At 38.5% G+C, this 12,733-nt stretch overlaps 1 protein-coding gene across 2 annotated transcripts; it reads right to left on the bottom strand.

Annotated features, from left to right (window-relative positions):
* Window positions 1-1,268: 1,268 nt before the first annotated feature.
* On the bottom strand, window positions 1,269-5,943 carry LOC145227648 (monocarboxylate transporter 14-like). 2 transcript variants are annotated; one of them, XM_080092529.1, is made up of 7 exons: window positions 4,878-5,928; window positions 4,615-4,758; window positions 4,184-4,329; window positions 3,397-3,846; window positions 3,051-3,300; window positions 2,584-2,832; window positions 1,269-2,148 (listed from the first exon to the last, which is right to left on the bottom strand). In XM_080092529.1, the coding sequence occupies exons 1-7, from the start codon at window positions 5,086-5,088 to the stop codon at window positions 1,943-1,945; spliced, it is 1,656 nt and encodes a 551-aa protein (XP_079948655.1). In that variant the 5' UTR covers window positions 5,089-5,928; the 3' UTR covers window positions 1,269-1,942. The 2 variants fall into 2 exon arrangements, with proteins under 2 accessions (XP_079948655.1, XP_079948653.1); XM_080092527.1 differs by having other exon boundaries at window positions 3,051-3,846; window positions 4,878-5,943.
* Between the last annotated feature and the right edge of the window lie 6,790 nt (window positions 5,944-12,733).

The raw sequence follows: 12,733 nt of genomic DNA, 5'->3' as shown, positions 1-12,733 counted from the left end.
ATCGTTTGTTACGTCACAGAAATTACTAAAAGTATCAATGACTTTGTTATTGTTCGCGAATAAATGCATTTGATCTGTTGATTGTGATGCAATAAATGACTAATGCATGCACATGAGATTTTTCAAAATTCCACACGATTTTACTTTCTCACGAAATCACTATTCAAACTAAATTAGATTGCAGTGTACCTTTAAGGTCCCGACCAAATCGCTTCACAAAATTATTCCGATTAAAGAATATTTTTTGTTAATGCTGGGCACAAAACATCATTATAAGAATAACAGAAGGGGAAATTCGAACTTGGTGATTTCCTTTTGTGGGAAACCACACCAAAAAGGTTAAGAACCACTGTTCTATATCATAAAACGTATAAAGAGATAAACTGGCGGCGCGCATGTGACTGTTTCGTTTTGCAGTGTGTGTGGGCTCGTAACCGTACCTGATTGTTACTAGTTGTCTAAATGTTAAATACAGAAATAAAAATCCGCGTCTGAAGAAAACACAGCATTCAATGCTATGTGGGAACATGGAAAGTTTTATTTGCTTTCACTGCTGACGAAAATGGTTTGCCAAGGGTAGGCTACCTAATATGAAAGTAACAAACTAAGAACAAAAAATCCAATGTCGTGAGACATACCAAATGTCTCTTAGAGTGGTAAAGGTTGACGACCCCTAATTTATGTACTTACTGTTTTAAGGATAGTGAGAGTAGTGACTTTAGCCCAATATAGTCAACTAAACAGAAGTTTACGCGTAAAGTTAGTTGACAAAGTTTAGAGCAGGGGTCGGCAACCTTTTAGGCAACGCGTGCCAATTTCCTTATTATTTCCATGTGTTAATGACCTCGCGTGCCACGTTTTTTTCAAATATCAGTGTTTTGTGCCAGCAGATATCAATAATAAAAAGAAAACAGAGCGTTTTGTGCATGTAAGGTTGAATTTTAAGACAATGGCATGATAAAAACTAAAAACAAGCAGTTTACCAGGTTAAATTGTTACTTCAACATAAACACTCAAATCGGTGGGCGTGCCATGAAAAAACACATCCAGGTGGTTGCCGACCCCTGGTTCAGAGTATCGTATCTATCATTTTCTCATGTCGCCGCCCGTGTGATTTTTTAACATTCCAAATTTATTCCGTAATAGAAGTGTTTGGGTCGCAAAAAGGTTTACGCAACTGAGATAAATTTGTCAGGGATTGTGTATCATCAAATATGGTAACCCTAATCTACACTGCTGCTCTGCCATTCCGGATAAAGCACAAACTGTTTGCATCGCTGGATCAGATAACTTTCAGTATATACGTAATGCCAGGCATTAAGAGGATTTTTCAAGCGCCTAACACTGACACACACAATTTGCACAAACCATAAATATAGCAATTCCTAGTTCGAGGCAGTGTCTAAGCCAGTGGTTCTCAAACTTTTTTATTGTTCGGGCCTAATGGTAGTTTTTTAAGTGTGTAGGGAGCCGCAAAAAAACGAAACCTTGAGAAAATCACTAAAATTATGACTTTAAAAGCTAAAATAGCAATCTTTGGTGGTTTTCTGAGATCTGGTGCCAGCCGCAAAATAGGCTGTTGGGAGCCGCATGCGGCCCCGAAAACCGAGTTTGAGAACCACTGGTCTAAGCACACGAAAACAGGACAGCATTATGAAAATGAACCTGATACTTCGCAGGTCAGTATGTGGGCAGATAATTTATAGTATTCTGAAAGTTTTGATTAGGAGAGACCGGTTTCAAACAACAACAACCGTGCACGTAAAAGTAAAATGAAAAAGAAAATCTATAACATGGAACTGCAACACTAAGCGAAATGCATTTGTAGCAATGTACCGTAAAAATGTTCTCATCTTTTTGTAATGTACCCAACAAATTTGATCCATTTATTATAAGCTTAAAGAAAACAAAAATACAACATTAAACTACTTGCATATCGTCATCATTTTGGCATGGATTTACGCAGCAAGTAGGCGCCAAATGCAACAATGAAGGTGCCAACAGCGAGCACAGTCCCACCCATAATAAATGAGGCTTGGTAGGTTTTAGTAATATCAAAAAGCAAACCGCCTAGTGTAGGTCCTATAATACTCCCAACACCGTCGAAGAATTCCAAGAAGCCAAACGCCACACTAAGACAATTGTCACCTTAAAAAAAATGTTAAACATTATCAAAAAATGTTAAACATTAAATTTTTAATACTGATTCTGATGACCTGATGACGACTAGTAATTGTCGAAACTAAGTCATGTTTTATACACAAATACTTGCTCTGATTTTTTTATATTGCTCAGGTGATTCAAAACCGTGCATAGTGTACCTAACATACATGCTTTAACTTTTACAGTCTAGTTTTCAGCTTTATAAATACGGCAAAAATGACTTAAAAGCAACAAAAGGCATGCAACTAGGTCGCACAACGACAAAAAAGGGGGCGACATGAAATAAAAGGTAATAGCAATCAAATGATTTTTCATCATTTTAATATAGTGGTTTTGTTTTCCCAGAAACAAACTGTTCATTGTGAAGTTTACAATTAGCGGGAACACATGGTTTTGCTGGGATAGCATATTTTTGCTTACCAAACATCTTTGCAAGAACTAAGGGATACAGAGACCACGCGCCGAAACTTAGACCAACCAGAACACAGTAGATCATCTGGGGCACGTAACTGGTCGCTAGAGGGCTTAAGAGAGTTAAAGATGCCGCCAAAATTCGAAGCCACAAAAACCACACGATGGAGTTAGAGCGCGAAAAAACGTTACTAAGTGCTGCCCAAGAAAATCTGCCAACCAAGTTTGCAAAACCGATTGCAGAGACGAAAGTGGCGCCTGTGAAATAAGTTGAAATATGTTTGTTTAACTAAAGGCCCACTTTTTTTAACATATCCAAAAAACGATCAAAAAATAAAACAAAATGTAAACTGAACGTACGACATTTAATCATTAAACAACATTACACCAATGTAGCGACTTTAATGACTTAATTAAACGACTTGATGGTCCGGAAAAAATAATAACACTCACACACACATACTGGTGCCACTCACTTTGCGCGTTGCTGAAACCAAGGCTGATAGCACGAACCGGTGTGAGGCCATACACTATCATCATGCCAATAAACATTGTGACATTGTTGACAGTCATCACATAAAACAAAGGATTACACATAAGAAGGCGAAGTTGAGCCGAAAAGGTCTGCTTCAATGTACGCGTCGATGCAGCCAAGTTTGAGAGACGACTCGCGGTGACGTCATGGCACGATGAGGTCACTTGCAGCAAACGGCTGTCATTTAAATTCTGTCGACATTCAAAATCATTGATTAAAGTCAAGAGCTCGTATAACGAAACAGCAAGGCTATAACCGCAGAAGAAAATATAAGAAACAAATGTAACCTCAAGGGACTTCTCATCAAGACACTCCATAACCATATCGGCTCTCTGGTTGTTCAGTTCAAAACCTTCCCTGTGGGAGTTTGCTGGAACGGCCAGTGACGACTTACGCCTCAACCAAGGGTGTCTCACCAAATTACGCACAACAGAAAAACTGCTTTTACGCTCTTTACGCCCAGCAGGTAAAGTCTTTCCAAACAAAGCACCCTTCTCATTTGCAACGTTCACTTCCGTTTGGTCATCCTCTTCAAATACATCACAATTTGGACTTGTTTTGATATCACCGTTAGAGATAGTGGCCAGATTTACCAATTCCTTGCCGAGTTTGCTATCCGTTGGTGTCGCCTTTGAGGGCGTAAAGTGAGTGATGGGAAAAAGCACCATTGCTATAACGCACATGTTTCCCATAATTGCGGAAAGTATCAGCATTGACCCACGCCATCCGTATTCGTCCTACGTTTAAACCATGAATGTTGTGTTAAGTGACTGAGTAATAAATTTAAATTACCAATATAAAAGTAAATATATTGAAAAGTATTGTAACCTTGTGTGTTACAAGTTATTTTTTGAACAAAAACAGGCGAATCTAGAAACTGAAAAAAATGTTACCGTACCTATTTCAACTCCACATTCCTAGTTGTTTTAATTTTCAGTTATGCACATCATTAATTGTAATTAACCGGAGTTTCCACTTTAGGTGATTTTGCGTTGTCAGCCAATTATACATTTCCGTATTTTAGTGGCTTCAACCAAAGTGCAAGGTTTTAGTCAAATTGATCAAAATACTGACCTGAAGATATTCAATTAAAATCGGAAACACAAACGAGCCAACCCCGGTACCACTGCTGGCTATTCCCATGGCAACAGGTCTCTTTTGTTTGAAATATTGACTGAGACTGATGATAGCCGGAACATAGCAGAATCCCAAACCAGTACCTGGGCCATGAAAATGGAGTTTAACGATCGAAACAAGAAAATTCCATATACTTAGCTGTAGTCGTATTACATTGCAACTGCGATATAATCTAGCACTAATGGCCTTTAGGTGTCAAAAGTATTTTCATGTGTTCCCAAATGCCTATTCTGTAAAACAGTACACTTCTGATACTGTAAATTTGTTTTCTAAAAGTGACGAGAAACTTTGGCTCATTAAGAGAGCGGAGGCCTATACACATATAGGCTTCAGTTTTTCATAACTAAAGGTTTATAGACACTGCTCACCTCCCAGTACTCCATAGAAAATAAAAAGCTGCAGGAGGGAAGATGCTCTGGATGACAGTAAAGTACCGACGGTCACCATTATTCCACCAATCATGTGACAACATCTGCATCCCCATCTGTGCTGGATCATGCTTCCAACAGGGGCTACGTTACATAAAATCAGTTATAATTTATATATGGTTACCATTTTGCTCGCAAAATTAGTGTAATGTAAAAAAAATCATCTTAAGTCGAGAACGCATTAAAGTTTGACTGATGCTTACCTGACATAGAAGTAAAAGCGGCAGCCGTGCTTCCCACCATGGACGCCATAGCGGACGAAGCTTCAAACTCTATGATCCACTGTGGTGTGAAGACACCGTAGGCAAAGTAAAGCGCAGCAATAAGGGTGTGACTAAGGAAAGAACCAAACACAACGACCCAACCCCAACCACCGTCCAAAGTATGCTTCTTGCCATTGCCGCTGACCTTCATCAAACGGCTGCCCTGAGAAAATCCTAAATATTAACACACCTGCAATATGAAAGTGAATGTAACACCTGTGCATTCGGACAAACCTAATTGTCTCTGATCTCTAAAACGTATTTTTTTGTTTAGCTATAATTGTCTCAAATAACGTCAGTTACAAACCCCTAAATGCCGAACCTTTTCACTTCTGCCAGATTGACTGTTTTTGTCATTTTCAACTGCCGTTTAACAACACTGTTACCAAAACACCATGGTCACTCGGTAAGCGCAATAATAGCAAAAACAAAATCTTCCCCAAAGCGTGTTCAAAAACAACCTTCGCGAGTCACAAGGTTAAACAGGCAATAAGGCTAAACCTACAGTTATGTGTAATTCGCGAATCACAAGGTTAAACAGGCAATAAGGCTAAACCTACAGTTATGTGTAAGGTATTTTCCTTCAGCTACCAAGAACGCATTTTGTACGTTGATTAATTGTCTTCAGTTCATCCTCGGAAAATTTCACAGTACAATAAACACATGGTCACAGGGTGATGATACCAATAACAAATGTTACGTCATACTGTGATGCGGTATGGAAATAAATCACTCAGGATGTTTATGTTGCACTGCTGATTCGGAAATTTATTGGCTGCAGATTGGGCTTAAAGTTTTTCATACCCAGTGGTGGGATTCAATTTTTTTGTCAGCCGGTTGTATCACAAAAGTCATATTTTTCAGCCCGTTCTGTTACAAAAGTCTATTGACAGTAACCGCAGTATAGCTAAACGGTTCGCTAAATTCATAAAATTTCGTGAGACGGTTCTATAGAACCGGTGCGAACCGGCTAAATCCCATCACTGCACATACCTAAACATTATTATAACATGATCGTGTCAAAAGTATATTTTTATGTTCTCTGTGCTGATTCCATGTAATTTATATAAAACTGATATAAGAAACACACAGACACAATGCATTTTCACCCTTTCAAGTGTGCAAGACAAGAACAGTCCGAGACGAATATTGCTTTAAATATATATACGTTAAAGCCGAAGTCAGTCAGTATTATCTGTCCATATCAAATAACTAACCCCAGCGGATTTTATGGTCGCTGTATGGGTACATGTCTATCAATAAAACCAATAACAAAACCAACATTTCAAAATGATTTTGTGTTGATGGAAATTTCGACTTTGCTAGTTTAACCCAAGGGCGACGCATTTTGTTTTCGTTTGCTTCTAAACAGTCACGAGAAATATTTCTGCTTCTGTTACGCGCAAACGATCATTTCTAATCTTCCTAAAATGTGTTTGTTGATGTTATATTCAAACAAAAAGCAAACGTCCGATGTTCTGAAAACCATTCAGTCGTTCGAATTCGAAAAGGTTGCTATTCTAAAACCATGAACGACCGCAGGCCTCGTTACAACTGCGAGTGGCAACGTTTTGCTTTTGCACACGATGACCCACATTCAACTGAGAAAATCCATTAAATTGCTTGTGTACAAACATAAGCTTATACCGCTGTCATACGCTTAAAAGCAACCAAACTTTTCACTTTTTAATGCTTCAGTCAATACTTAACCTAACCTTGTCAATTTCAGAGCCTTTACGTCAGCTTTTACGCATAAATGTTCTTGGGTGTCACTGGTAATCTTCCCTTACAGTCGCCGGCAGAAAGACAACAAAAATGTAAACAAAGCTTGGGCGCCGGGAGCTATGATGGATACATAGGCCATGAAAAGATTGTCCGGAAACAATACAAGGGCGCACATATTTCTACCGGTTACGTGTATCTTGTTTACTTGTTTAGTCTAAGACTCTAGGCTAGGTAACATTACGTGTAATGCCAGCCTCTGCAAGGTTCAAAATCGCGAAAAAGTATTCTTTGGTACACGCAACAGTCCCCACATGTCATTAGCAAATGAAAAAAATATTAATATCTTGTTAAATATGACCAATTTTTTTGTTTTACTCACCCGTCGAGTGTTCGACAAAGGAAAAGTAATGAAACTTTAACTTACATCCATACATAACTACGTTAAAAATTCATTCTTTGTGATACATAACTATGATGAAATAATGCGAACTTAGTCTGATTAAATTATCAAGCGTAAACTTCAGACTCCGTTTAGTTCTTGTGTTTACTGCATAGGATTAGCTTGTGGATGAGGAAGGTTACGTTTGTGAAGGCCAACCAATATTTTATTAAAACTTGAGTAGGCCGCATATATTGTTTCAAATGCCTAAGACAGTGGTTTCCGAGGCGTTTCATTTTCATAAGAAACAAATTGAACACACGTTCCAAGATAAATTCAATGCTGAATTAAACACTTTAGCAAAACGACATATTAAGCTGCTGAAAGTAACTTTCACTTTTACCACTACTTCGTTTAGGATTTATTTCACTTACATATTATTTGCTTGGTAACGCATATGAAGTCTAAGAGCGGTTTGTGACATCACAGACAAAATCAAGATATGGATTACGTGAAAACAATTACTTTCATTGTTGCTGCAAACCGTTTCACCATTTACAAATGAATGATTTAACAGCACCATAAACGCCTTACTGCGTGTTATGAAATCAATCTGTCGTCACTGTCGGTGTTCGTGACGCAAGTCAGCAATAAAGGAAGTTACCCTGCACCACTAAACTAGATAGAACCTGCAGCTTGAAAATAAGCTTGCTACGTTTTAGCTGTTTTACCTGGATATCAATGCATATCTCACTGTTTGATAAGACTTGCTGACCTGTGCACTTACAGCTTGCTATATTCAAATAAATAAAAAATAAGGAAAAGTTTCTTCGCTTCAGACAACGCTTCAGGCAACTTTCGTATATCTTTCATTCTCTGACTGGCAATGGTAAGGCATTAGAAAAGAAACAGCAATAAACATTCATGTACAATTTATCGTACAACTATTAGCGGAATAGAACAAACGTCAGAACATACCTCATGGGTTTGAATCACTCAGCAGACCTTACTTTTAACTTCATCTTTGTAAAGTTATCGTCATATGTTTTCAAAAACACCAACGGATCGTAAGGACTAAAGTCAACGAACCGTATGAGACATTGCGAAAATAAAAATGTGACATCCATGAACCTGCTTCTTATGGCTTCAGGTTGGGGGTAAAGAGCCGCAGCTTATTACTAGCACAATGGTCATGCTTAGCCTACCATGTGCAAGTTTACTTTTAAGTTTTAATCACATTGACTAGATGCAAACAAAAAACGAAGGAAATAAAATGAACATTACCAGTTAAGGGAAAAAATTCTTCACTAAAACAGCAACAAACAAGTTGCAAATTTTGTTAAACGAAATTATTTTTCCGTAAGAAATAAAAATTAAAATGAGCTTAACATTAGCACTGCAGTTCATGGCTTTCGCTTTGTACAAATCGGTTGCAACACAAACTACCTCAGCAGTTGGCAATGGAATAGACCAGGGGTTCTTAACCAGGGGTACGTGTACCCCTTGGAGGTACGAAGCATCAAAGCAGGGGGTACGACATGCAGGGTGAAACTATATGCTATATAGGCATATTTGTGAAGAATGCGTAACAAGTTACTTTGTTAAATACAGTATCTACAACGGGTTATTTTTGTACTACTTAAAATAATACTGTTTTCATGCATGCATTCAACACCCAAGTTATAAATACACTGAGTTTAATTACTATTGCTACAATTTTATTTACTTTCGTCGGCCATTTTAGACAGGGGGTACGAGAAAATTTTATGAAAGCTCAAAGGGTACAAGCGCAAAAAAGGTTAAGAAACACTGGAATAGACGGTATATCTCGAAGAATTCAAACCGGGAAAAATACAGTCCTTCTTCGGGCTGATGGATTAAACAAATGTATACACAAACTGCTGGGTAACGATTAAACTTTAGTCAAAGCATTGACTTCTACCACTTGTGGATTGTTACAGTTTGTCTGGCATCACAATAAAACATAAACCTATTGTATTTTCTTGTGTACGGTTATATGCACAGTGTCTTTTACACGTTTGCCGTTTCAATAACCTTAAACTAGGAACTACTAGACGGCTGTCGAAGTAAATGACCCCCTGGGAACACTGCACTTCGCACTTAAACATTGTTTTTATCCATAAACCTGACATGTACACATTACACGTTCAAACGGTTTCAGAAGTTAGGTATTGGTTATAAAACCAGCACACAATTGTTTCAATCCTGTAGAATAATTTGAAATAAATAAAAAACTGTTTTGCATAACATACGACATTTAACTGCGTTTCAACCTTAAATATCGGTAGGCCTAACATTTAGCGGTAACCCAATGCCGCAAGCGGGGACACAACACAAGCTAAGCTAAGCTAAGCTAAGTAGAACAGCTACGTTGTTATTGTGCCGAGCAACTGTGACCAATCGGGCGTATCAAACGTCAAGTGACGTCACAGACTCACAGGGATTAGGGCTTAGTTTGAAAAGAGCACGGCGTTGTGAGGTTGTGGTCTGGAAAAAACACCCAACACAATTGATTACAGTTGCGGCGATAGGGATGTTGTCGTCGGTTGGTGTAGTCTTACATTAAACTACTTTTTAAAATGGAAGCAGTGTTAAAGCAATAACATTACTTGCACATGTTTAATAACAGACATGTTTAATGCCTAAGCAGTGGGAGTGCTTAATTAATACCATCCCATTTTGGTCTCACATGTTTTCGGTTAAATACGTACACAGTCCTGTGCTAAACATTATTTTGTTATGACTGTAATATGCTAAAACAGGGGTGGGCAAACTACGGCCCGCGGGCCGCATGCGGCCCGGCAAAGGAGTTGATGCGGCCCGCCAAATGTTGGTAAATTTTAAAAAGAAAGTTACCGAACAACGCTGAATAGTATTATAGGCACAGGCGTAGAATTTTAAAAAATAATAAAAAATACGTGGGTGCGACTTGCCGATACCTATACCATGTGCAGTATCTGTACCCGTGCAATAGTTAGGAACACTTTTTACGTCCCTTAGCCTGTTGTTTCTGCCACGTTGTTATGCAAATCGTCACTTGACACAATTTCTTCGTTCGATAAAAGTAAAAGCGATTCACGTTTTCAAATACAGCCGAATTTGCACTTTTGACGCCAAAACTTTGGTCACTTTGGATCAAGTTTAGGTCGTTGCAGTTGCAAACGGACAAAAAAAAAAACGGCTTCAGAATCGTTAACACAGACCCGCACAAGACCTAAAGATGGATGCTAAAAGCGGCTCGCCTTGTTTAATGTTGGCGCAAGGAATTTATTAACCAAAAACGTGGTTGTTTAAATGCTTGTTTAGTTTGAAACAATTACAAATGTAGCGTTTCAATTTCAACCCATGTTTGTCCAATCAAGTGACAACAAACTTATTTGCACATAGCTGAAAATATGCTATGTCAATATTTTGAGCTAGATCAGGCGTGCACAACCTGCGGCCTCGGAGACAAGTTTGTGCCTAGTAACTATATGCGTCAGGCTTTTCATCCGCTTATTGTGCGCAAACAATGCGAAAAAACAGGCACCGCAATCGTCACAATACACATTATGACATCATAAACAGTGAGCATCGTTTAGCTAAACTTATGCACCAAGTTAGAAATTATTAATCTGAGCATTTTAGGTGGCTTTAAATGGTATAAATATATGATGCAAATCAAATTCTTTGCACCAGTTATTTTAAAACAAAAACAAGCAAGCAATTGGCGACCGTTGGTGAAATACTATGCGGCCCGATAAGATTAAGAACTTTTGAATGCGGCCCTTGCACTGAAAAGTTTGCCCACCCCTGTGCTAAAAGATCACATGCCTTTTCTGGTTTTAGATGGGGTTTGGGGTGACCTGTCCCAAACTTCAGTTGCATGATTGTTTACAGCATTAAATTCCTGTTGCACACTTGTTGTGCCATGTTAAACTGTAATTAAACCTAACTATCAATTATCAGCTCGTAATGCACAAATAAAGTGCCTGCTGGTCCCAGCTCTGGTTTAAAATGTGCAGCCGAGGCATTTCCTTCGTTCCACGTGAACTGTCAGTCATTTGCGTTCACTGATTAGGCGCGCATCAACATTCCGTATTTTCGCCTACTCTGGTTTCTGCTTCCTGTTGCCGTGCTTATCCATAAAACCGCTGCAGCAACCACATTTAACTGTCAGTACTTGCTACAAACGCTGCATATAATTTTGATTTTTTAATCTTAACGTATATGCAAACACTTTGCAACCGACTTGCAACATCCACGAAAATTAACAAAACAGCAAGTGCGCAACTTTTCAGCTACGTAAGATAAAGGTCGCTAAAGCCAATTACCACTCGCATATTGTTGATCAAGCACGCTTGGATCACCTTCTTACAGGCGGTTTTGGTCACTTACAGAAAAAATTCTAAATAATAGTTCACACAAAAGCACAATTACTCCTTATTTCGTTTACAATGGAGTCAACGTATCTAACAAAGCTAATAAAGCCAACCTCCTTAATAATCACTTTGCTTCAATCTCGACGTTACCTTCGCATCTGCTCTCAATGCAATTACCCCCAATGTTAAACACGGCCACCTTATGCATATCTCCGTTCGAAGTAACTTCGTTCGAAGTTTACCAAGTATTGCGCAACCTAGACCATACAAAATCTTCGGATCCGTTGAACCTTCCTAACAAATTTCTTAAAAAATGCGCTAAATCTTTAGCATTGCCATTTAGTTATTTATTCACTTTCATAACATCATCGGGTGCTTTTCCTAGTGGAAAAAAGCTACGATAATTCCTCTGTATAAGGCAGGGTCTAAAAGTGACGTGAAAAACTATCGTCCTATTTCGCTGCTGCCTTCCCTGTCAAAAGTATTTGAGAAACTTCTTCACAAGCACGTTGTCAACTTTTTAGAATAATAAACTCCTTAACCCGAACAATTCCGGCTTTCGTAAAAATCACTCCTCTATAACCAATCTTCTACACCTAACTCACAATATTTATGCCAACAAGGACTTGGGGAATGATTGCAGAATTGTCTTCTTAGACATTTCCAAAGCGTTCGATCGAGTTTTGCACCATGGGTTGCTGCAAAAGTTACAGCAAGTTGGCATAAATGGGAACCTACTCATGTTACTTCGGTCGTATTTATCTGGTCGTTTGCAAAGGGTGCGCTTTAACAATGTTTTTTTTAACAATTTTATGCCTACTAATGCTGGTGTTCCACAAGGTTCAATATTGGGTCCATTGCTCTTTTTTATTTTATATCAATGACTGTTCCTACAACATAACTTAACATTTCGCTTTTTGCTGATGACACAGCACTCTACTTCTCCGATAAATGTCCAAATCAACTTCGCGACATGTTACAACAAGATCTTAATTTACTTGACCAATGGGCCTCCAACTGGGCAATCACATTTAACCCGTAAAGTTTTATCCTTATCAAAAAAAAAATCCACACACCCCACCATTTATTTTAAAGATTGCGCTTTACCGGAGTCTTCTTCCCACAAATCCTTGGGGCTTTTGTTTACACCAAACTTATCCTGGCACAGCCACAATTGTTCCATTTGCAATAAAGAACGAGTGCAACTAAATCGCCTACGTAAAATTTCTGGATTTGTTTCCCGTCACATTATTCTTACACTTTACAAGTCCTACGTCCTTCCTATACTTGAATTTGGCGATATTTTATTC

Source organism: Phallusia mammillata, chromosome 5, assembly GCF_965637545.1.
Source record: "Phallusia mammillata chromosome 5, kaPhaMamm4.hap1.1, whole genome shotgun sequence".
Lineage (NCBI taxonomy): Eukaryota > Metazoa > Chordata > Ascidiacea > Phlebobranchia > Ascidiidae > Phallusia > Phallusia mammillata.
This window is presented reverse-complemented; position numbering and strand designations above follow the sequence as displayed.